This window comes from Oncorhynchus clarkii, unplaced genomic scaffold (genome assembly GCF_045791955.1).
Source record: "Oncorhynchus clarkii lewisi isolate Uvic-CL-2024 unplaced genomic scaffold, UVic_Ocla_1.0 unplaced_contig_4602_pilon_pilon, whole genome shotgun sequence".
Taxonomy (NCBI): Eukaryota; Metazoa; Chordata; class Actinopteri; order Salmoniformes; family Salmonidae; genus Oncorhynchus; species Oncorhynchus clarkii.
Window position 1 is genome coordinate 47,058 of NW_027258428.1, and position 26,670 is coordinate 73,727.

At 43.9% G+C, this 26,670-nt stretch overlaps 1 protein-coding gene across 1 annotated transcript; it reads left to right on the top strand.

The window, feature by feature from the left end:
- LOC139396919 (voltage-dependent T-type calcium channel subunit alpha-1I-like) lies at nucleotides 1-26,288 on the top strand (the record flags this gene model as incomplete). The annotated part of the gene is made up of 3 exons (XM_071143848.1): nucleotides 1-99; nucleotides 3,921-4,054; nucleotides 26,191-26,288. Coding segments are annotated over exons 1-3 (322 nt in total), but the record flags the coding sequence as incomplete, so codon positions are not given.
- Nucleotides 26,289-26,670: the final 382 nt, after the last annotated feature.

The window sequence follows — 26,670 nt, forward strand, 5'->3', positions numbered from 1 at the left end:
ATCAGTATCATGGTGATTCTGCTCAACTGTGTCACCCTGGGGATGTACCAGCCCTGTGAGAACATCGACTGCACTTCAGACCGCTGCCAGATACTACAGGTCTGTCTGTCTGTCTGTCTGTCTGTCTGTCTGTCTGTCAAAACGTCACCCCCGCGAAGCGGTAATGCTTCTGCGACTAATTACTTTGTAAAAAGTGTTAGATAAATTCAGTTTCACCACTGTATCATTTGATGGATTGATTACAGTTTAATATTGACAACAGGCGGTGAGAAGTGAGAACCCATTCCCCAACCTCCACACCAGCCTTTCTTTAGACTCCCTATGGCACTGGTGTGACTGATATATTGACTGACAGTGGTGTAAAAATTAACCAGTTATCAGACTTGAGTAAAAGTAAAGATACCTTAATAGAAAATGACAAAGTAAAAGTGAAAGTCACCCAGTAAAATACTACTTGAGTAAAGGTCTAAAAGTATTTGGTTTTAAATATACTTAATAAGTATCGAAAGTAAATGTAAAAATATAAATCTTTTCACATTCCTTATATTAAGCAAACCAGACGGCACAGTTTTCTTTAAAAAAATGTACGGATAGCCAGGGGCAGACTCTAACACTCAGACATCATTTACAGATAGCCAGGGGCCCACTCTAACACTCAGACATCATTTACAGATAGCCAGGGGTACACTCTAACACTCAGACATTATTTACAGATAGCCAGGGGTACACTCTAACACTCAGACATCATTTACAGATAGCCAGGGGCCCACTCCAACACTCAGACATAATTTACAGATAGCCAGGGGCCCACTCTAACACTCAGACATCATTTACAGATAGCCAGGGGCCCACTCTAACACTCAGACATAATTTACAGATAGCCAGGGGCCCACTCTAACACTCAGACATCATTTACAATAGTCAGGGGCAGACTCTAACACTCAGACATCATTTACAGATAGCCACAGGTACACTCTAACACTCAGACATTATTTACAGATAGCCAGGGGTACACTCTAACACTCAGACATCATTTACAGATAGCCAGGGGCCCACTCCAACACTCAGACATAATTTACAGATAGCCAGGGGCCCACTCTAACACTCAGACATCATTTACAGATAGCCAGGCGTACACTCCAACACTCAGACATTATTTACAGATAGCCAGGGGTACACTCCAACACTCAGACATTATTTACAAATAGCCAGGGATACACTCCAACACTCAGACATGATTTACAGATAGCCAGGGGTACACTCCAACACTCAGACATCATTTACAGATAGCCAGGGGCCCACTCCAACACTCAGACATCATTTACAGATAGCCAGGGGCCCACTCCAACACTCAGACATTATTTACAGATAGCCAGGGGCCCACTCCAACACTCAGACATTATTTACAGATAGCCAGGGGTACACTCCAACACTCAGACCTTATTTACAGATAGCCAGGGGCAGACTCCAACACTAAGACATTATTTACAGATAGCCAGGGGTACACTCCAACACTCAGACATTATTTACAGATAGCCAGGGGTACACTCCAACACTCAGACATTATTTACAGATAGCCAGGGGCAGACTTCAACACTCAGACATTATTTACAGATAGCCAGGGACAGACTCCAACACTCAGACATTATTTACAGATAGCCAGGGGCCCACTCCAACACTCAGACATTATTTACAGATAGCCAGGGGCCCACTCCAACACTCAGACATTATTTACAGATAGCCAGGGGTACACTCCAACACTCAGACATTATTTACAGATAGCCAGGGGCAGACTCCAACACTCAGACATTATTTACAGATAGCCAGGGGCAGACTCCAACACTCAGACATTATTTACAGATAGCCAGGGGCAGACTTCAACACTCAGACATTATTTACAGATAGCCAGGGGCAGACTCCAACACTCAGACATAATTTACAGATAGCCAGGGGCAGACTCCAACACTCAGACATTATTTACAGATAGCCAGGGGCCCACTCCAACACTCAGACATTATTTAAAGATAGCCGGGGGCAGACTCCAACACTCAGACATTATTTACACATAGCCAGGGGCTGACTCCAACACATTATTTACAAAGAAAACATGTGTGTTTAGTGAGTCCGCCAGATCAGAGGCCGTAGGGATGACCAGGGATGTTCTCTTATTAAGTGTGCGAATTGGACCGTTTTCCTGTCCTGCTAAGCATTCAAAATGTAACAGGTACTTTTTGGTGTCACAGAAAATGTATGAAGTAAAAATAACATATTTTCTTTAGGATTGTAGTGAAGTAAAAGTGAATGTTGTCAAAAATATGAATAGTAAAGTAGATACCCCTAAAAACGACTTAAGTAGTACCTTAAAGTATTTGTACTTTACACCACTGGTGACTGATGTAGTGGCTGATATAGTGAACATTGCATTACATGTGCTGAGCGTTTGTTACGTAATTAACAACACCGTCAGCACACACACACAGACACACCACGTAACATAGAGAATCTGAAAGGCTGCATGTGTGTGTCCTCTCCTGCTGTGTATAGCATGGCCCTGCTTGGAAAGGCTCAGTCAAACCTCCTTGTTTCAACACACAGGAGCCAAGGCCCCCGGCTGTAGCTCACTATGAATAAGAAATGAAGCAGAACGTTGTCAGGTTCTAAAGTATCCACTATGAATGTTAGATGAGCCAGTATCTGTAAGGATTGTGTCCATGCCCATCTCTGGATGTGCATTTTTACTTTTAAATGGTGTGTGTGTGTGTGTGTGTGTGTGTGTGTGTGTGTGTGTGTGTGTGTGTGTGTGTGTGTGTGTGTTATTGGCAGAGAGGTTTGTTGGTCTAGAAACTAATTTACCGCCTGGTGATGTCACCATGACAGAGCTTGAAGAATTTAGAAATGAATAATGGGCAAATATTTCACAATCCAGGTGTGCAAAGCTCTTAGAGACTTACCCAGAAAGACTCACAGCTGCCAAAGGTGATTCTAATATGTATTGATTCAGGGGGTTGAATGCTTAAAAAAAAAGATCTTCCACTTTGACACGACAGAGTATTTTGTGTAGATCATTAACAACAAACAACAATTGAATCCATTTGAATCCCACTTTGTAACAGAATAAAATGTGAAGAAATCCAAGGGAAGTGTAGACTTTCTCAAGGCCCTGTTTAAAACACAGGAACATATTTAGGACTGCACTGGGACTATACCACTGATATCCACTATCTGCACACTACTGATTAGAGAGGTAGTCACAGTGTTTCCCTCCCCACTCCCAGACAGTCCGAGCAAAATTCTCTCTTAAGAAATTGTCCTTTACTAAGAAGCTATTTTTGTTTCTTTTTGACCATTTTAATTGAAAATAATCAATTGTTACCCAGAAATGATTTGACATTGAGATAAAAACATCTGTATTGGACCTTTAATGCATAACTAGGACACAAAGACATACAGCACATACATATGCACGCGCGCGCACACACACACACACACACACACACACACACACACACACACACACACACACACACACACACACACACACACACACAGTCAGTGACAGATGCAATCATGTCCCAGTCACTCTGTTAATTGATAATCATTAACAAGTTAATTAAAGTAGTGTTTTGATCGAAGGTTGATGTTTTCATTGTTGTCCCATCTGCTAGTTGCGACAGAAAATAATCATAACCAATCAAGCCACTGTCGCTGGGCGGGACATTACACCCACAGCAGTGGTTTGGACTAGGGTCGTTTTATTTTCAGAACACGAAAACGTGTGTGTGTGTGTGTGTGTGTGTTATTTTTTCTTTATCAACAAGTGTTTTCATTAGTTTCAAGAGTATGTGCTTCCTCATTTCATATAAATCTGACAAATTACCTCTCCCCCTCTCTCTCTCTCTCTCTCTCTCTCTCTGTGTCAGGCGTTCGATGCGTTCATCTACATCTTCTTTGCGTTGGAGATGGTGGTGAAGATGGTGGCGCTGGGAATCTTCGGGAGACGCTGTTACCTTGGCGACACCTGGAACAGACTAGACTTCTTCATCGTCATGTCTGGGTTAGATCACCCTTCTTCCTTTCCTTCTTCCTTTCCTTCCTGTGAAGAGTGTAGGTGGGAGCTAGGTGAATACTACTGAATCATAGATAGTACTGTACATACTCTGCAGATGTAGGGCTTCAACCAGCAGCCATGTGTTTATGAGAAAGTGCACTACCACACTGTGCCATAAAGCTGCAGACCTCTTGGCAGATGCAGCAGTAGACTGGATGCAGAGATGAAGAGGGCCTTTTAGACTCACATCTGTAGTTTAGCTTCTTCTGTTGTTTCCCCTTCACACGTTTCTGCTGTCAAAGCCAGGCTGTGTTAAAACTAGGGTTTGATGTCGAGCTGGTAAATGTCTGGTTTGATGTTGTTGAAATCAGTTGAATTCAAGTAGATGGGTGCACAGACACACTCACACATGCACGCACGTACGCACACACACACACAAGCAAGCACACACACACATACACACCACAACAGCTCTCTCATACACACACACCACAACAACTCTCTCATACACACACACACACACACACACACAAACACACACACACACACACACACACACACACACACACACACACACACACACACACACACACACACACACACACACACACACACACACACACACACACACACACACACACACACCACAGCAACTCATACATAGTCCCATGCCCTCACCAACATGAAAACAGACCCCATTTCAAACCTTTAAACCTCTCTCTGAGAACAGGTTTGAAATCCTTGAAGTCATTAGAGATAATAGTGGGGAGTCTGAGGCAGTTGTCTGGATGGAGCCTCTTCTGTGCTGTTGTCTGTTCTGTGCTGCAGGGCTCAGCTCACATGGAGTGTTGCTGTTGTGTTGTGATGCCTTACATAACAAGATGCTTCTGTCTGCTTTGAGCCACATGACATGCCAGGTGTTGGCTATCTCTCTGTCTGTCTCTCTTTCTCTCTCTCCCTCCTGCTCTTTCCTTATCTCTCTCTTTCACTTTCTCTTTCTCTCTATTTTCTCCCTTTCTCTCTCTTTCTAGCTCTATAAAATCCTTATTAAAATAGTGTGTGTTTGTTAGGGGTGGTTGAGTTAGTCCATTGGGTAAAGAGCTCATTATAAATGCATAAGCTCAGCCTGTTCTGACAGCAGCCTCATCAACCTTTACAGCGGTCACCTATCATTTCCATCAATGAAAGTGAGCTGTCCAGGCCCTGAGGCAGCAAAGCAGCCCCAAACCACGATGCTCCCTCCACCATACTTTACAGTTGGGATGAGGTTTCAATGTTGATGTGCAGTGCCTTTTTTTCTCCGCACACATCTTTCTCCGCACACGTTTTCCTTCCAAACTTCTAAACTGTAGTTTCATCTGTCCACAGAATATTTTGCCAGTAGCGCTGTAAACATCCAGGTGCACTTTTGCAAACTTCAGATGTGCAGCAATGCTTTTTTTGAACAGCAGTGGCTTCTTCCGTGGTGTCCTGCCATGAACACCATTCTTGTTTAGTGTTTTACGCATCGTAGACTCGTCAACAGAGATGTTAGTATGATCCAGAGATTTCTGTAAGTCTTTAGCTGACACTTTAGGATTATTCTTAACCTCATTGAGCATTCTGCGCTGTGCTCTTGCAGTCATCTTTGCAGGACAGCCACTCCTAGGGAGAGTAGCAACAGTGCTGAACTTTCTCCATTTATAGACAATTTGTCTTACAATGGACTGATGAACATCAAGGCATTTAGAGATACTTTTGTATCCTTGCACAACATTATGCAAGTCAACTATTCTTAATCTTAGGTCTTCTGAGATCTCTTTTGTTCGAGGCATGGTTCACATCAGGCAATGCTTCTTGTGAGTGTTTTTTAAAGGGCAAGGCAGCTCTAACCAACATCTCCAATCTCGTCTCATTGATTTGACTCTAGGTTAGCGGACTCCTGACTCCAATTAGCTTTTGAGAAAGTCATTAACCTAGGGGTTCACATACTTTTTCCAACCTACACTGTGAATGTTTAGATTATGTATTCAATATAGATGAGAAAAATACAATAATTTGTGTGTTATTAGTTTAAGCACACTATGTTTGTCCATTGTTGTGACTTAGTGTAACGTCTGAGTCCAACTCACACTTCCAAACACTTAGATCCCCGGAATGCAGCCCACTTTCCAGCTCACTCACCAGATCCCAATCACTGGAATTCTAATCACCTGTTCACACACCTGCATGTCATCATCCCACACTATTTAGTTCAGTTCCTGGCACCCCATCACTGTGAGGTAGTGTTTGTTTTGAGACACACCTTTTCAGAGCTCTGGTTTTTCCCCGTCCTTCTCTCCTCCCTTGTATGATCGTTTTTCCTGCCTCACTCACAACACCTTTTGCTTATTCCCTGCCTGTACTGTTTTCCATTTTTGGACTACCACCTTCTGCCTGCCCCTGGACCCAGCTTCCTGCCTCCTCCTGTGTATGACCTTCTGCCTGCCCCTGGACCCAGCTTCCTGCCTCCTCCTGTGTATGACCTTCTGCCTGCCCCTGGACCCAGCTTCCTGCCTCCTCCTGTGTATGACCTTCTGCCTGCCCCTGGACCCAGCTTCCTGCCTCCTCCTGTGTATGACCTTCTGCCTGCCCCTGGACCCAGCTTCCTGCCTCCTCCTGTGTATGACCTTCTGCCTGCCCCTGGACACAGCTTCCTGCCTCCTCCTGTGTATGACCTTCTGCCTGCCCCTGGACCCAGCTTCCTGCCTCCTCCTGTGTATGACCTTCTGCCTGCCCCTGGACACAGCTTCCTGCCTCCTCCTGTGTATGACCTTCTGCCTGCCCCTGGACCCAGCTTCCTGCCTCCTCCTGTGTATGACCTTCTGCCTGCCCCTGGACCCAGCTTCCTGCCTCCTCCTGTGTATGACCTTCTGCCTGCCCCTGGACCCAGCTTCCTGCCTCCTCCTGTGTATGACCTTCTGCCTGCCCCTGGACCCAGCTTCCTGCCTCCTCCTGTGTATGACCTTTTGCCTGCCCCTGGACCTAGCTTCCTGCCTCCTCCTGTGTATGACCTTCTGCCTGCCCCTGGACCCAGCTTCCTGCCTCCTCCTATGTATGACCTTCTGCCTGCCCCTGGACCCAGCTTCCTGCCTCCTCCTGTGTATGACCTTCTGCCTGCCCCTGGACCCAGCTTCCTGCCTCCTCCTATGTATGACCTTCTGCCTGCCCCTGGACACAGCTTCCTGCCTCCTCCTGTGGTCCCTTTCATTAAACACCTGCTGCGCTCTGCGCTTGAAACCAGCTCTGTCTCCCTCGTGTTCATTACACTTAGATGAAGATCAGATCACATTTTATGACCAATTTATGCAAAAATCCAGGTAATTCCAAAGGGTTCACATACTTTTTCTTGCCACTGTATATACTATATATATATATATATATATATACTATACGGACACAGTATATTTTACAATAGTTATCTTTTGATTGTTTTTAGTCCCACCCTTCAGCCCCACTCAACCCTTCCCATCTATCTCTGAACAACATCCAGTTTTGACTTCTGTTTGCCATAGTTTTCAATTGTGCTGTGATGTTTCACAAAAGTTCTGAACCTTTCTATTCTGATAGATTCTACTCATTGTAAATTAAACTAAACATTTTTGCTAGAAGTATTATATTATTGATTGACTGAATAAAACGTTTGAAATCACCTAGTTAGCTCCTGGGAAATGTGCCAATTCTTCAGCCATTCAGCCAGACCAAAAACAAACTACATATGGACAGTACCAAAACAAATGATCTAATGATTCTGTCTCTTCACAGCAAAATCTGCAGAGCTGGGATGGTTGTATCCCCCATATAACATTCTATTCTATTGGTTCTAAGAATTTGTATATTCATTTAAATTGAAATCCAGCGTTGTTTTGTGTATCAGTTCATAAACCATGTACCATGGAATCTCTTCCCAACTATTTTACAATCTTTATGGCACACCGGTCTGTCAATTTTTTGGTCTTTAAAATGAAACTGGTATAATTTTGGTCTTTAATGCAGAGCTGACAGAGAAGTTCCTTACTTTCTTCCCCTTCCACTTGCCTCTTCCATTTTTCAGGTAATGCTGCAATTAGTCGGTTGTAATTTTGAGTAGAGCAGACGTTTCCATATTTTTTTTTTTACAAAGATTATACCTTTTTTATATATATATATAAAAAATATTGTTTTTATCAATTATCATATTTGAGTTTTACCATAATATTTGTTGTAATATTTGTTCTGTCTTTTCTGATGGATTAAACTGAAATTACAACCACATTTCTATGGCTTGTTTTAAAAATAACCATATTTTGGAGATTTAATTTTCAAATAAGAGGTTGTAATCTGAGTAAACGGAAACATGTCATTCTTGAACATGGGTGGAGACATTCTAATCTGCTAGAGAAGCAGTTTGGATTTAAGTGTAACTTTTGTATGACTGAAGCCTTTAGTGAGAGACCTCATGCTTTACTATTTAGTCATTTCTGCCTCCCAATTCATATTCATTATATAAATAGGCTGTTTATTTATCTCTCTCCTATTTATTGTTCTTTCTTCCCACTTCATTTTCCCCTTTCTCAATGTTATTACTACCCCTCTCTCTACCTCTATCACTCTCCCTCTTTCTCTCTCTACCTCTATCACTCTCCCTCTTGCTCTCTCTACCTCTATCACTCTCCCTCTTTCTCTCTCTCATTTTTTTCTCCCTCTCTTTCTCCCCCTCTCTCTCTCTCTCTCTTTCTCCCCCCTCTCTTTCTCCCCCCTCTCTCTCTCTTTCTCCCCCTCTCTTTCTCCCCCCTCTCTCTCTCTTTCTCCCCCCTCTCTTTCTCCCCCCCCTCTCTCTCTTTTTCCCTCTCTTTCTCCCCCTCTCTCCTTCCCTCTATATTAAAGGCTGGTATTAAGTGGAGGTATAAATCAAAGGTGGTCAGATGATCCTATCAGTGAGCTCTACTGTAATGAACTTACAGACTCTGAAGTTTCACCGCCAGTCTTACTGCAGTCAAACAGATAGTTGACATTCTACTGTACTTCTAGGAAGGCCAGGATACGTTGGCATTGATTTTGTCTGCTGCCTGTTTCAAGTTGATGTGTCAGTGAAAGAAAGATGAGAGATGCATTGAAATACATGAAACCTTAAAGCTGAGTGACACCAAGAAGGGGAGGGTCTCATTCTGTTAGTGTGTGTGTGTGTGTCTGCGTGTGATTAGTGATTCTGATCAGCAGGCTACTTTGATCCTAATCACCAGGAAGTCCAATATCACTGGTTCACATTATCATTATTACTGCGTTATGCACAGGCACACACACACACATACTCTTTCAATGGTCTGCAGTATTGGAGAAATGTTGATGTTATACTATGCTGTTCCAGTCACACACTCTGGCCCTTCTCCCTTGATGCATCTCTCTCATGAACCTCACTCTCCTTTTCCCCAGGGACCCCTTCCCTTTTCCCCATAATCCTTTCTGGCCCACTACAGCTGTGGCCCAATAGTCCACAGGGCTGGACTACATCTCAGATGTGTCTATTCACACTCACATGCTTTATTTTCTACTGGAGTAGGGAGGGATGTACTGATTGACAGACAGACAGACCAATCGATCGATAAATATTTTGGTTTGATTAATACCATTCAGATTAATGGTGTTATAGTTATATAGAAATCCCATTTTGTCTGTGTCCCCTCTGCTTGCCTCTCTGCTTGGCTTTGTGTTCAGTGTGTGTGCTGTCCTTTCCTGCTGATCCTGCTGTTTGCTGTGCTATGGAGAATGGAGTTGAGCTGAGCTATCGCCGAGTACAGACCAGGATTACAGCTCACACTGCGCGCATGCACACACTCAGACACACACACACACACACACAGGCGTGCCAGCGTCTCACACAAACTCACACAGGCACACACACATTTACTCACAAACCCATATATCCACACACCCATATACCCCACACACCCATATACACACACAACCATATACATATACACCCATATACCCCACACCCATATACACACACACACAACCATATACATATACACCCATATACACACACAACCATATACATATGCACCCATATACCCACACAACCATATACATATACACCCATATACCCACACACCCGGTGTCAGTTCTCTCCCAATCCTGCTGTTCTCTCCCAAACCACTAGGGTAGCCTAGTGGTTAGAGTGTTGGACTAGTAACCGAAAGGTTGCATGTTCAAAGCCCTGAGCTGACAAGGTACAAATCTGTCATTCTGCCCCTGAACAGGCAGTTAACCCATTGTTCCTAGGCCGTCATTGAAAATAAGAATTTGTTCTTAACTGACTTGCCTAGTTAAAAATATATATATATATTTTTTTAAATCCTACTGCTGTGGATTGCCACTTCCCAAAGAGAGAGTAACAGGGGTTACAGCACAGAGGGAGCATACTGGAAATAATACTGACACACACACACTCCCTAGCCCCTCACCCCTAGCCCCTAGTCCCTAGCCCCTCGCCCCTAGCCCCTAGTCCCTAGCCCCTAGCCCCTAGTCCCTAGCCCCTAGCCCCTAGCCCCTAGACCCTAGCCCCTCGCCCCTAGTCCCTAGCCCCTAGCCCCTAGCCCCTAGCCCCTTGCCCCTAGCCCCTCGCCCCTCACCCCTAGCCCCTAGCCCCTCGCCCCTAGCCCCTCGCCCCTAGCCCCTCGCCCCTAGCCTGCGTCATCCATTGGAAACCCAGGATACATAAAAGGCTAAGAGATGAAGGGATGGAGCCAAAAAAAGGAGTGTTAAAAAAGAGAGAACAATTAGATGGAGGAGGCCTGTGGCGGCTAATTACTCTGACAAACACACAGCCTGATTGATGTGTACGGGAGCAGCTGCAGCCACACACAGAGGAACACACACCTCGCAGTCACACACACACACCTCTCTTTCCACACTACAGGTGGCTGGTGGCACCTAATTGGAGAAGACGGGCTCATAGTAATGGCTGGAACGGAATAAATGGGATGGTATCAAACACATCAAACACGGGTTGTGTTCCATTATTATGAGTCGTCCTCCCCTCACCAACCTCCTGTGGCACACACACCTTTCCTCTCCACATACACCCTCTCTCGTTGTTCTCCTTTTTTACATAGCTCCTCAATCTTCATCCCTCATCCCGCCTTCCCCTCTGGTCCTCCTTCTTCCTGATGTGTTGTGTTCTCCTACCTTCCCCTCTGGTCCTCCTTCTTCCTGACGTGTTGTGTTCTTCTACCTTCCCCTCTGGTCTTCCTTTTTCCTGACGTGTTGTGTTCTCCTACCTTCCCCTCTGGTCCTCCTTCTTCCTGACGTGTTGTGTTCTCCTACCTTCCCCTCTGGTCCTCCTTCTTCCTGACGTGTTGTGTTCTCCTACCTTCCCCTCTGGTCCTCCTTCTTCCTGACGTGTTGTGTTCTCCTACCTTCACCTCTGCTCTTCCACAACTCCCTTCTTTTCTCTCTCTTTCTATTTCCTCTGTTCCCCTCTCTCTTCATCTTTCTTCTCCTCCTCCCACAGTTATTTCTAATTCAATTAGTAGAGCACTGAGCCATTAAGACATCAACAAGGGAGGTCTGGCGGGTTTGAAAAGTTAGAAAGGAAGTTTGTGTTTGTGTGTTTCAGTACACACATGTGCTTATGTACACTTCTCTGTGTGTACTCTCTTGCATGTGTGTATTTGTTATTTCTGCGATTCCGTCACGCCCCCAATATCCCAGAGGAACTCCACCCATCGTCTCTTTCCAGAACTTTGCTATTCTCATTAAATGTCTGTGTAAAATGTTTGCCTGTGCTTTAATGTCAGAGCGCGTTGGGGGTGACGGCAGGGCTATGTTTCCCTTCACAAGTCCTCCTCTGTTACGGTGACATTTCAATTGGCAGCTTGACATTTTTAGCTGTTCCTCCATCGGAACTGAAATTAGATGGCTTTGGACGTGCGAGGCGAGGAACAACCACACGGGCTCCCAGGGATGGCTTGCCTCTAGGCTAGATGGGTTCAATTCAGACTGTGCGTGGGTGTTGTGTAGTATTTAGTAGTATTTATTTGGATCCCTGGATTCCAAACAGGTGTGTGTGTGTGTGTGTGTGTGTGTGTGTGTGTGTGTGTGTGTGTGTGTGTGTGTGTGTGTGTGTGTGTGTGTGTGTGTGTGTGTGTGTGTGTGTGTGTGTGTGTGTGTGTGTGTGTGTCTTTTTTCACTATTATCAGTTGTGTCCTTGTGTAAATCAATGGTCTAGCCTCTCTCCTCTCCCCAGTAAAGCAGCAGATTTACAGTAGCAATCATCACTCTGGATTCATGAATTATGGAGCTATACGGAGCTATATGGAGATACAGTATACAGCTATGGAAATGTTGATCTGTGGCAATATGCAGCTACTGTTTAATTATATGGAAATGTTGATCTGTGGCAACATCCAGCTACTGTTTAATTATATGGAAATGTTGATCTGTGGCAATATGCAGCTACTGTTTAATTATATGGAAATGTTGATCTGTGGCAATATCCAGCTACTGTTTAATTATATGGAAATGTTGATCAGTGGCAATATCCAGCTACTGTTTAATTATATGGAAATGTTGATCTGTGGCAATATGCAGCTACTGTTTAATTATATGGAAATGTTGATCTGTGGCAATATCCAGCTACTGTTTAATTATATGGAAATGTTGATCAGTGGCAATATCCAGCTACTGTTTAATTATATGGAAATGTTGATCTGTGGCAACATCCAGCTACTGTTTATGATAATATGGAAATGTTGATCTGTGGCAATATCCAGCTACTGTTTATGATAATATGGAAATGTTGATCTGTGGCAATATGCAGCTACTGTTTAATTATATGGAAATGTTGATCTATGGCAACATCCAGCTACTGTTTAATTATATGGAAATGTTGATCTGTGGCAATATGCAGCTACTGTTTAATTATATGGAAATGTTGATCTGTGGCAATATCCAGCTACTGTTTAATTATATGGAAATGTTGATCAGTGGCAATATCCAGCTACTGTTTAATTATATGGAAATGTTGATCTGTGGCAATATCTAGCTACTGTTTATGATAATATGGAAATGTTGATCTGTGGCAATATCCAGCTACTGTTTATGATAATATGGAAATGTTGATCTGTGGCAATATCCAGCTACTGTTTAATTATATGGAAATGTTGATCTGTGGCAATATCCAGCTACTGTTTAATTACATGGAAATGTTGATCTGTGGCAATATCTAGCTACTGTTTAATTATATGGAAATGTTGATCTGTGGCAATATCCAGCTACTGTTTAATTATATGGAAATGTTGATCTGTGGCAATATCCAGCTACTGTTTAATTATATGGAAATGTTGATCTGTGGCAATATCCAGCTACTGTTTATGATAATATGGAAATGTTGATCTGTGGCAATATCCAGCTACTGTTTAATTACATGGAAATGTTGATCTGTGGCAATATGCAGCTACTGTTTACGATAATATAGAAATGAGGAGCTAGATATGACTGTTCATATATATATAGTCCATTGTGAGACCAGGGACGATTGAGTGAATGGTTTGATTCACCAAACCCTCTTTACTACTGCTGTATATATCCCTGTCTGTAACGGCAGATTTCCTCCTCTTCGTCTGAAGAGGAGTAAGGAACGGACCAAGATGCAGCGTGGTAAGTGTTCATGACGATTTTAATAAGAAAAGCACTGAACACTATGAAATACAAAAACAATAAACGAATACGTGAAATAACCGAACCAAACCAGTACCGTGTGGCGACAAACACTCACACGGAAACAAACACCCTCAAACCAACAGTGAAACCCAGGCTACCTAAGTATGATTCTCAATCGGAGAGAACTAACGACACCTGCCTCTGATTGAGAACCATACTAGGCCGAAACAGAAACCAAACATAGAAACATAAACATAGACTGCCCACCCCAACTCACGCCCTGACCATACTAAATAAAGACAAAACAAAGGAAATAAAGGTCAGAACGTGACACTGTCTCCCTCACTCACTCTATCCTCTATCTCTCCATCATCTCTCACTCTATCCTCTATCTCTCCATCATCTCTCACTCTATCCTCTATCTCTCCATCATCTCTCACTCTATCCTCTATCTCTCCATCATCTCTCACTCTATCCTCTATCTCTCCATCATCTCTCACTCTATCCTCTATCTCTCCATCATCTCTCACTCTATCCTCTATCTCTCCATCATCTCTCACTCTATCCTCTATCTCTCCGTCATCTCTATCTATCCTCTATCTCTCCATCATCTCTCACTCTATCCTCTCTCTCCATCATCTCTCACTCTATCCTCTATCTCTCCATCATCTCTCACTCTATCCTCTCTCCATCATCTCTCACTCTATCCTCTATCTCTCCATCATCTCTCACTCTATCCTCTCTCTCCATCATCTCTCACTCTATCCTCTATCTCTCCATCGTCTCTCACTCTATCCTCTCTCTCCATCGTCTCTCACTCTATCCTCTCTCTCACAATTACTCACTCAGTCTTCTCTATCATCATCTCTCACAATATCCTCTCTCATCATCTCTCACTCTATCCTCTATCTCTCCATCATCTCTCACTCTATCCTCTCTCTCTGTCATCTCTCTCTATCCTCTATCTCTCCATCGTCTCTCACTCTATCCTCTCTCTCACCATTACTCACTCAGTCTTCTCTATCATCATCTCTCACAATATCCTCTCTCATCATCTCTCATTCTATCCTCTCTCTCGCTCCATCTCTCACTGACTCAGTCCTCTCTTTCTCCATCTCTCTCACTCAGTTCTCTATTGCTATCATCACCTATCACTCTATCCTCTCCCCATTTCTTACTCTCTTTCCTCTTTCTCTCCATCTCTCGCAATATCCTCTCTCTCTCCATCACCTCTCACTCCATCTTAGGTGTCTGTGTGTATCTGTGTGTGTAAGCCTTCTACTCTGCCTCTCAAATATTATCCACATCCCCTCATCACTGTTAAGGCTGTTACATAACTCCACTGATGAGAAACACATCCCTTCATCACTGTTAAGGCTGTTACATAACTCCACTGATGAGAAACACATCCCTTCATCACTGTTAAGGCTGTTACATAACTCCACTGATGAGAAACACATCCCCTCATCACTGTTAAGGCTGTTACATAACTCCACTGATGAGAAACACATCCCTTCATCACTGTTAAGGCTGTTACATAACTCCACTGATGAGAAACACAACAGACAGAATACAAAAGAAGCATATCAGAAGCATTGTAACAGTAGCATTCTTCAGATAGTGAGACTTTATTGCTTGTAATCAGCTCCAGACTGAGTGTGTGTTCTGAGAGGAAGAGGAGAGATCAGCTTACTGCCTGACTGGCTGACTGACTGGCTGGCTGACTGACTGACTGGCTGGCTGGCGGACTGGATGACTGACTGACTGACTGACTGGCTGGCTGACTGACTGACTGGCTGACTGACTGGCTGACTGACTGGCTGACTGACTGGCTGACTGAATGACTGACTGACTGACTGGCTGACTGACTGGCTGACTGGCTGGCTGACTGACTGATTGACTGGCTGGCTGGCGGACTGGATGACTGACTGACTGACTGATTGACTGGCTGGCTGGCGGACTGGATGACTAACTGGCTGACTAACTAGCTGACTGGCTGACTGACTGGCTGGCTGACTGACTGACTGACTGGCTGACTAACTAGCTGACTGGCTGACTGACTGGCTGGCTGGCGGACTGGCTGGCTGGCTGACTGACTGACTGGCTGGCTGGCTGACTGACTGACTGACTGATTGACTGGCTGGCTGGCGGTCTGGATGACTGACTGACTGACTGACTGGCTGACTAACTGGCTGACTAACTAGCTGACTGGCTGACTAACTGGCTGACTAACTAGCTGACTGGCTGACTGGCTGACTGACTGTAGAGATCATAGGGAGTTTTACTATTGCTTGTCTATACAAAACACACTTCAACTCACTGACTCGTATTTTATTCAAGCTATTCAAGACTCATGATTATGCATGGGTGACTGTTCTCACAGACTTAAACACAGCATTCTAAGCCCGGTGACATACCTGTACGTGTGTGTGTGTGTGTGTGTGTGTGTGTGTGTGTGTGTGTGTGTGTGTGTGTGTGTGTGTGTGTGTGTGTCATTGTCAATCAACCTAAAGAGAAAATCCTGCACTGTGGTTGTAGCTAGATCACCCCAGTGTCACAGTGTAATATTTCACCTCTTCCATCACTATGGAGATGGTCAACATACAGTCAGTCTCTTGACCTTTTGTCACATCCTCTCTTCTCTAGTGAGACTCGGAGCGCTGTGAGGCCACGTGTGTATGTCCCAGCACTTCTACTTGCTAGAGAGGACAGTACTGATGGATTTTACATTGTTTGTCACTGTATGAGTGTGAGAGTACGAGCAGTGTGTGTGTGTGTGTGTGTGTGTGTTGAAAATGATTATGCCATCGCTCAAAGATGAAATTGACATAATGGGGATTGTCAAGCAGAACATGTTCTCCTCAGACACTATTCTTGGAGCTTGGAGGAGAAGTCGTTCCACCCTCTCTCTCTCCACAGCCAGGTCTCCCGTGATACAAGTCAGTATTCAACATCCATCCCTGTCTGAAGACGTCGGGAGATGACGTGGAAACTCCGATTGCAAGTTTCAATCCAACAATAGAAAGTATTTTTAGATTTTTGTTTTACGCCTATCCCAAACCTTAACCCTTACCTTAACCATTTTGAGTTAATGCCTAACCTTACGATGTCAGAGTTAAAGCCTAAACTTAACCCTAACCTTAAGAATTCTGAAAAATGGGGGCCTCCCGGGTGGCGCAGTGGTTAAGGGCGCTGTACTGCAGCGCCAACTGTGCCATCAGAGTCCCTGGGTTCGCGCCCAGGCTCTGTCGTAACCGGCCGCGACCGGGAGGTCCGTGGGGCGACGCACAATTGGCCTAGCGTCGCCCGGGTTAGGGAGGGCTTGGTCGGTAGGGGTGTCCTTGTCTCATCGCGCACCAGCGACTCCTGTGGCGGGCTGGGCGCAGTGTACGCTAGCCAAGGTGGCCAGGTGCACGGTGTTTCCTCCGGCGCATTGGTGCGGCTGGCTTTCGGGTTGGATGTGCGCTGTGTTAAAGAAGCAGCGGCTTGGTTGGTTGTGTATCGGAGGACGCATGACTTTCAACCTTCGTCTCTCCCGAGCCCGTACGGGAGTTGTAGCGATGAGACAAGATAGTAGCTACTACAACAATTGGATACCACGAAACTGGGGAGAAAAAGGGGTAAAAATGCAAAAAAAATAATAATAAAAAATAAAAAAAATAAAAAGAATTCTGAAAAATGCCTAAACTTAACCTTAAACACTTTGAAATGTAATGCTTGCAACAACTTCAAAATTCTACGTTTCAGATACATGGACAAACATCTAATTCTGCTGTGAGAATGTGAGAACTAGCTGCTCTCCATCCCTCCACCCTATCTCACTCCCTGGCATTATCACAATCAATATCTAGTTCCCTTTCCCTGTTTCACCCTTTCCTCTTTATCCCTCTCTATTCTCCTCTCATCACCTCTCCACCTTCCTCTCCCACCTGTCACCCTGTTGTGGTACCTCTCCACCTGTCACCCTGTTGTGGTACCTCTCCACCTGTCACCCTGTTGTGGCACCTCTCTGCATGACACCCCTCCATTTTAAGCCCACTAAGATGGAGGTCAGAGGACACAGGAAGCACAGGCAGCTTTAGCTCTATAATATCCTTTAGCTTATAGCTGCAAAGTGTTCTGTACTGTGTACTCTCTTTTTCTCGCCCTCCTGGTTTTTGACCCTTGCCTGTCCTGACCCTGAGCCTGCCTGCCGTCCTGACCCTTAGCCTGCCTTGCCTGTCCTGACCCTGAGCCTGCCTGCCGTCCTGACCCTGAGCCTGCCTTGCCTGTCCTGACCCTGAGCCTGCCTTGCCTGTCCTGACCCTGAGCCTGCCTTGCCTGTCCTGATCCTGAGCCTGCCTTGCCTGTCCTGACCCTGAGCCAGCCTTGCCTGTCCTGACCCTGAGCCTGACCCTGAATCTGCCTTGCCTGTCCTGCCCCTGACCCTGAGCCTGCCCCTGACCCTGAGCCTGCCCCTGACCCTGAGCCTGACCCTGAGCCTGAGCCTGAGCCTGCCCCTGAGCCTGACCTTGAGCCTGACCCTGAGCCTGACCCTGACCCTGACCCTGACCCTGAGCCTGAGTCTGACCCTGACCCTGACCCTGACCCTGACCCTGAGCCTGCCTGCCGTCCTGTACCTTTGCTTCTGCTTTTGTAATAAACATTGTTACATGGACACGGTCTGCTTCTGGGTCTTACCTTATCCTGATAGTGAGAGCTTGTTGACAACCTAGCTATCAGAATGGACAGCATGCAACACTATGATGAAGACTACAGATTAAAAACTAGATGTGATGGTGCACATCCTGCTGTACATGACATCCCTGTTGTAGTGACAATGTCTCCCAAATGGCACCCTATTACCGATTTAGTTCACTGTATAGGAAATAGGTTGCCATTTGGGACGCATATAATACTTCCTAAATTCTGGGTTGTGGTGACTTTGTATTAGATCGCCGTGCAGTTTAAAACGTCTCGGGCTAAAGGCTGTAGATTGGTCACAACACAACAATGTATTACCACTGGTATAGCTCACTGAACTAAAGCTGATTGTCTGATATCCATACAGCCAGCTGTATTCCCATCAGAATGCAGTGTGTCCAGGGCTGTGATCAGCAGCACATGAACATGGGCCTCTGAATGAGTTGCATTGTACAGTAGATTGGCTGTGTCTGGTGTTAGACTTGGCAGGCCTTGCTGCCACTGCATTAATGTATTCCACCCCAGGCTCTTTGCATGGTCCACACACACACACACACACACACACACACACACACACACACACACACACGGAAAGATAAAGCACCATGGCCATTCTGTGAAAGTGGTTTAGGTTGCAGGGCACAAACAGTTTTAACATGCTGAGAATGAGTAGCTAACAGATGTCTGACTCTTAGTAAACCACAACATCCTGCAGGCATCACTTACAGAGACCACTTTCTATCCCTCTATTTCTCTCTCTCTCTCTCTGTCCTTCTCTCTCGACCTCTCTCTCCGACTCTCTCTCTCTCTGTCCTCTCTCTCTCTCTCTACCTCTCTCTACCTCTCTCTCTCTCTGTCCTTCTCTCTCTACCTCTCCCTCTGACTCTCTCTCTCTGTCCTCTTTCTCTCTCTACCTCTCTCTCTCTACCACTCCCTCTGACTCTCTCTCTCTGTCCTTCTCTCTACCTCTCCCTCTGACTCGCTCTCTACCTCTCCCTCTGATTCGCTCTCTACCTCTCCCTCTGACTCGCTATCTACCTCTCCCTCTGACTCACTCTCTACCTCTCCCTCTGACTCGCTCTCTGTCCTTCCTTCCTTCCTTCCTTCCTTCCTTCCTTCCTTCCTTCCTTCCTTCCTTCCTTCCATCCTTCCTTCATTCCTTCCTTCCTTCCTTCCTTCTTTCCTTCTTTCCTTCTTTCCTTCCTTATTTCTTTCCTTCCTTCCTTCCTTCTATCTCCCTCTTTCTCTCTCTCTCTCTCTCTCTCTCACACACTCTCACTGCCCCCCTCTCTCTCTCTCTCGCTCCCACTCTCACTGCCCCCCTCTCTCTCTCTCTGTCTCTCTCTCTCTCGCTGTCCCCCCCTCTCACTCTGTCTGTCTGTCTCTACCTCTACCTCTACCTCAATTCAATTCAATTCAAGTGTCTTTATTGGCATGGGAAACATATGTTAACATTGCCGAAGCAAGTGAAATGGATAAACAAAAGTTAAATAAAAGTGAATAGTAAATATTATACTCACACCAGTTCCAAAAGAATAGAGACATTTCAAATGTCATGTTATATACCGTGTTGTAACGATGTGCAAATAGTTCAAGTACAAAAGCGAAAATAAATCTACAACATAATATTGTATTTACAATGTTGTTTGTTCTTCACTGGTTGACCTTTTCTTGTGGCAACAGGTCACAAATCTTAATGCTGTGATGGCACACTGTGGTATTTCACCCATTAGATATGGGAGTTAATCAAAAATTATTTGTGGGTCTGTGTAATCTGAGGGAAGTAGTCGAAGTCGGAAGTTTAGATACATTTAGGTTAGTGTCATTAAAACTTGTTTTTCAACCACCCCACAAATTTCTTGTTAATTAACAAACTATAGTTTTGGCGAGTCGGTTAGGACATCTACTTTGTGCATGATGCAAGGAATTTTTTCCAAAAATTGTTTACAGACAGATTATTTCACTAATAATTCACTGTATTCCAGTGGGTCAGAAGTTTACATACACTAAGTTGACTGTGCCTTTAAACAGCTTGGAAAATTCCAGAAAATGATATCATGGCTTTAGAAGCTTCTGATAGGCTAATTGACATCATTTGAGTCCATTGGAGGTGTGCCTGTCGATATATTGCAAGGCCTACCTTCAAACTCAGTGACTCTTGGCTTTACATCATGGGAAATCAAAAGAAATCAGCCAAGACCTCAGAAAATAAAATTGTAGACCTCCACAAGTCTGGTTCATCCTGAAGGTACCACATTCATCTGTACAAACAATAGTACGCAAGTATAAACACCATGGGACCACACAGCCGTCATACGTTCTGTCTCCTAGAGATGAATGTACTTTGTTGCAAAAAGTGCAAATCAATCCCAGAACAACAGCAAAGGACCTTGTGAAGATGCTGTAGGAAACAGGTACAAAAGTATCTATATCCACAGTAAAATGAGTCCTATATCAACATAACCCAGCATGGAAGAAGCTCCTACTCCAAAACCGCCATAAAAAGCCAGACTACAGTTTGCAACTGCATATGAGGACAAAGATCGTACTTTTGGAGAAATGTCCTCTGGTCTGATGAAACAAAAATAGAACTGTTTGGCCATATGTTTGGAGGAAAAAGGGGGAGGCTTGCAAGCCGAAGAACACTATCCCCACCGTGAAGCACAGGGGTGGCAGCATCATGTTGTGGGGGTGCTTTGCTGCAAGAGGGACTGGTGCAATTCACAAAATAGATGGCATCATAAGGCGGGAAATTATGTGGATATATTGAAGCAACATCTCAAGACATCAGTCAGGAAGTTAAAGCTTGGTTGCAAATGGGTCTTCCAAATGGACAATGACCCCAAGCAAACTTCCAAAGTTGTGGCAAAATGGCTTAAGGACAACAAAGTCAAGGTATTGGAGTGGCCATCACAAACCCTGACCTCAATCCTATAGAAAATGTGTGGGCAGAACTGAAAAAGTGTGTGCGAGCAAGGAGGCCTACAAACCTGACTCAGTTACACCAGCTCTGTCAGGAGGAATGGGCCAAAATTCACCCAACTTATTATGGGAAGTTTGTGCAATCCTACCTGAAACGTTTGACCCAAGTTAAACAATTTAAATGCAATGCTACCAAATACTAATTGAGTGTATGTAAACTTCTGACCCACTGGGAATGTGATGAAAGAAATAAAAGCTGAAATGAATCATTCTCTTGACTATTTTTCTGACATTTCGCATTCTTAAGATAAAGTGGTGATCCTAACTGACCTAAGGCAGTGATTGTTTACTAGAATTAAATGTCAGGAATTGTGAAAAACTGAGTTTAAATGTATTTGGCTAAGGTGTATGTAAACTTCCGACTTCAACTGTATGTGTATCAAATATGGTCATACATTTGGCAGGAGGTTAGGAAATGCAGCTCATTTTCCACCTAATTTTGTGGGCAGTGTGTACATATCCTGTCTTCTCTCACCTACGGCGACCTTTCTCAATAACAAGGCTATGCTCAATGAGTCTGTACATAGTCAAAGCTTTCCTTAATTTTGGGTCAGTCACAGTGGTCAGGTATTCGGCCAAATATCATTCTAGTTTGCTTTGAATTTTTGTTAATTCTTTCCAATAGTCAAGTAATTATCTTTTTGTTTTCTCATGATTTGGTTGGGTCTAATTGTATTGCTGTCCAGGGGATCTGTGGGGTGTGTTTGTGTTTGTGAATAGAGCCCCTTACCAGCTTGCTTAGGGGACTCTTCTCCAGTTTCATATCTCTGTAGGTGATGGCTTTGTTATGGAAGGTTTAGGAAACGCTTCCTTTTAGGTTGTTGTCGAATTTAACGTCTCTTTTCTGGATTTTGATAATTAGCCGGTATCGGACTAATTCTGCTCTGCATATATTATTTGCTGTTTTACATTGTACACGGAGGGTATTTTTGCACAATGCTGCATGCAGAGTCTTAATTTGGTGTTTGTCCTATTTTGTGAAATTCTTGGTTGGTGAGCAGACCCCAGAATTCACAACCATAAAGGGCAATGGGTTCTGTAACTGATTCAAGTATTTTTTGCCAGATCCTAATTGGTATGTCAAATGTTATGTTCCTTTTGATGGCATAGAAGGCCCCATCTTGCCTTGTTTCTCAGATCGTTCACAGCTTTGTGGAAGTTACCTGTGGCGCTGATGTTTAGGCCGAGGTATGTATCATTTTTTGTGTGGTCTAGGGCAACGGTGTCTAGATGGAATTTGTATTTGTGGTCCTGGGGACTGGACCTTTTTTGGAACACCATTATTTTATTTTACTGAGATTCACTGTCAGGGCCCAGGTCTGACAGAATCTGTGCAGAAGATCTAGGTGCTGCTGTAGGCCCTACTTGGTTGGGGACAGAAGCACCAGATCATCAGCAAACAGTAGACATTTGACTTCAGATTCTAGTAGGGTGAGGCCTGGTGCTGCAGACTGTTCTAGTGCCCTTGCCAATTTGTTTATATATACATGTTGAAGAGGGTGGGGCTTAAGCTGCACCCCTGTCTCAACCCACAGGCCTGTGGAAAGAAATCAGTGTTTTTGCCCATTTTAACCAAACACGTGTTGCTTGTGCATATGGACTTTATAATGTCACATGTTTTTTCCCCCAACACCACTTTCCATCAATTTGTATAGCAGACCCTCATGATAAATTGAGTCCTTGGTTCCAAATATTGGGGAAGATGCCAGAGATGAGAATGATGTTAAAGAGTTTATTTTATATTTTATCATTTCATGTAGGATACCATCAACACCAGAGGTCTTTTTGAGTTGGAGGGTTTGTATTTTGTCCTGTAGTTCATTCAATGTAATTGGAGAATCCAGTGGGTTCTGGAAGTCTTTAATAGCTTATTCTAAGATTTGTAATTGATCAAGTATGTGTTTTTGCTGTTTGTTATTTCTTATAGGAACAAAAAGATTAGAAAAGTGGTTTATCCATACATCTCTGTTTTGGATAGATAACTCTTTGTGTTGTTGTTGGTTTAGTGTTTTCCAATTTTCCCAGAAGTTGTTAGAGTCTATGGATTCTTCAATTACATTGATCTGATTACTGACCAGCTGTTCCTTCTTTTTCTGTGGTGTATTTCTGTATTGTTTTAGTGATTCACCATAGTGAAGGTGTAGACTTCTCAATTTCTTTCTTAGGTTTTAGCATTCTTCATCAAACCATTTGTCATTGTTGTTAATTTTCTTAGGTTGTCTGCTTGACATTAGGGAAGCTGAAAGGTCAAATATACTGTTTAGGCTTTCTACTGTCAAGTTTACAACATCACTTTTACAGTGACATGTTTTGTCCAGGAAGTTGTTTGAAATGGATTGAATTTGTTGTTGCCTAATTGTTTTTGGTAATTTTTTACACTACTTTCCTTCCATCTATAGCATTTCTTAATATTGTGCAGGTCCCTTGGCTTTGATGCCTCATTATTTACTATTGCTTTGTCCAGGTAGACTGTGATTTTTCTGTGATCTGATAGGGGTGTTAGTGGGCTGACTGTGAACACTCTGAGAGACTCTAGGTTGAGGTCAGTGATAAAGTAATCTACAGTACTACTGCCAAGAGATGAGCTGTAGGTCTCTCTTTCTATGCTTCTCCGCCTCTCCCTTACACTCTTTCTCTCCTTTTCATCTGTTGATACTGTGGGTACTGCAAAGATGCTCCCATAATTGTACTATTGAATTAAAATGATATAATAATTCATAGCTCTCTCCCCTCTACCCTTCCTTCCCTCTGCTTCAAAGATACTCTGAGACAATACCTTACTGTCTGAATGAGAATAAACAATCGCTCTGATGTGAGCACATTATAAATGGGAAAACCGTATATGCACTCATATCAGCCATTTCGGATTACGGGTTAACCCAGCAGTTCACGAGTTAACCCCACAGTTGCTTTGGTGCAGTGTTGTGGCAGGCTTATATCCTGAAACTGGGATGTGACCTGTAGACGGATTGGAAAGGCACTCAGAGATCTTGCCTGAGGGAAAGAGCCCTCTTGGGTCTTGCTGTATATGGGTGGATTTAAAATGAGATTCTGTAGAACAAATGGGAACTGAGAATGTGTCAGTGAGTCATATGTACAGTAAATGCTCTCTCTCTCTCTCACACACACACACGCACACATACAGTGCCTTGCGAAAGTATTCGGCCCCCTTGAACTTTGCGACCTTTTGCCACATTTCAGGCTTCAAACATAAAGATATAAAACTGTATTTTTTTGTGAAGAATCAACAACAAGTGGGACACAATCATGAAGTGGAACGACATTTATTGGATATTTCAAACTTTTTTAACAAATCAAAAACTGAAAAATTGGGCGTGCAAAATTATTCAGCCCCCTTAAGTTAATACTTTGTAGCGCCACCTTTTGCTGCGATTACAGCTGTAAGTCGCTTGGGGTATGTCTCTATCAGTTTTGCACATCGAGAGACTGACATTTTTTCCCATTCCTCCTTGCAAAACAGCTCGAGCTCAGTGAGGTTGGATGGAGAGCATTTGTGAACAGCAGTTTTCAGTTCTTTCCACAGATTCTCGATTGGATTCAGGTCTGGACTTTGACTTGGCCATTCTAACACCTGGATATGTTTATTTTTGAACCATTCCATTGTATATTTTGCTTTATGTTTTGGATCATTGTCTTGTTGGAAGACAAATCCCCAGTCTCAGGTCTTTTGCAGACTCCATCAGGTTTTCTTCCAGAATGGTCCTGTATTTGGCTCCATCCATCTTCCCATCAATTTTAACCATCTTCCCTGTCCCTGCTGAAGAAAAGCAGGCCCAAACCATGATGCTGCCACCACCATGTTTGACAGTGGGTATGGTGTGTTCAGGGTGATGAGCTGTGTTGCTTTTACGCCAAACATAACGTTTTGCATTGTTGCCAAAAAGTTCCATTTTGGTTTCATCTGACCAGAGCACCTTCTTCCACATGTTTGGTGTGTCTCCCAGGTGGCTTGTGGCAAACTTTAAACGACACTTTTTATGGATATCTTTAAGAAATGGCTTTCTTCTTGCCACTCTTCCATAAAGGCCAGATTTGTGCAATATACGACTGATTGTTGTCCTATGGACAGAGTCTCCCACCTCAGCTGTAGATCTCTGCAGTTCATCCAGAGTGATCATGGGCCTCTTGGCTGCATCTCTGATCAGTCTTCTCCTTGTATGAGCTGAAAGTTTAGAGGGACGGCCAGGTCTTGGTAGATTTGCAGGGGTCTGATACTCCTTCCATTTCAATATTATCGCTTGCACAGTGCTCCTTGGGATGTTTAAAGCTTGGGAAATCTTTTTGTATCCAAATCCGGCTTTAAACTTCTTCACAACAGTATCTCGGACCTGCCTGGTGTGTTCCTTGTTCTTCATGATGCTCTCTGCGCTTTTAACGGACCTCTGAGACTATAACAGTGCAGGTGCATTTATACGGAGACTTGATTACACACAGGTGGATTGTATTTATCATCATTAGTCATTTAGGTCAACATTGGATCATTCAGAGATCCTCACTGAACTTCTGGAGAGAGTTTGCTGTACTGAAAGTAAAGGGGCTGAATAATTTTGCACGCCCAATTTTTCAGTTTTTGATTTGTTAAAAAAGTTTGAAATATCCAATAAATGTCGTTCCACTTCATGATTGTGTCCCACTTGTTGTTGATTCTTCACAAAAAAATACAGTTTTATATCTTTATGTTTGAAGCCTGAAATGTGGCAAAAGGTCGCAAAGTTCAAGGGGGCCGAATACTTTCGCAAGGCACTGTATACACACACACAGTTCCTTGACTCCTATGTGTGTTCCTCTCTTTGTAGAATGGTGGAGTACTCGTTGGACCTGCAGAACATCAACCTCTCAGCCATTAGGACAGTCAGGGTCCTCAGACCCCTCAAAGCCATCAACAGAGTACCCAGTGAGTTCTGTCTCGCGGTCTCTCTTTCTCTCTCTCTCTCTTTCTCTCTCTCTCTCTCTCTCTCTCTCTCTCGCTCCCTCTCGCTTTCTGTCTCTCTCAGTCTGTCTCTTTTTGTCTGTCTCTCGCTCTCTCTCTCTGTCTTGTTTATCTCTGTTTGTCTGTCTGTCTCTCTGTCTGTTTGTGTCTGTCACTTTCTGTCTGTCTGTCTGTCTGTCTGTCTGTCCGTTTGTTTGCATGTGATGTCTACACTGAGTGTACAAAACATTAGGAATGTCCACTCTTTCCATGACATAGACTGACCAGGTGAATCCAGGTGAAAGCTATGATCCCTTATTGATGTAACTTGTTCAATCCGCTTCAATCAGTATAGATGAAAGGGAGG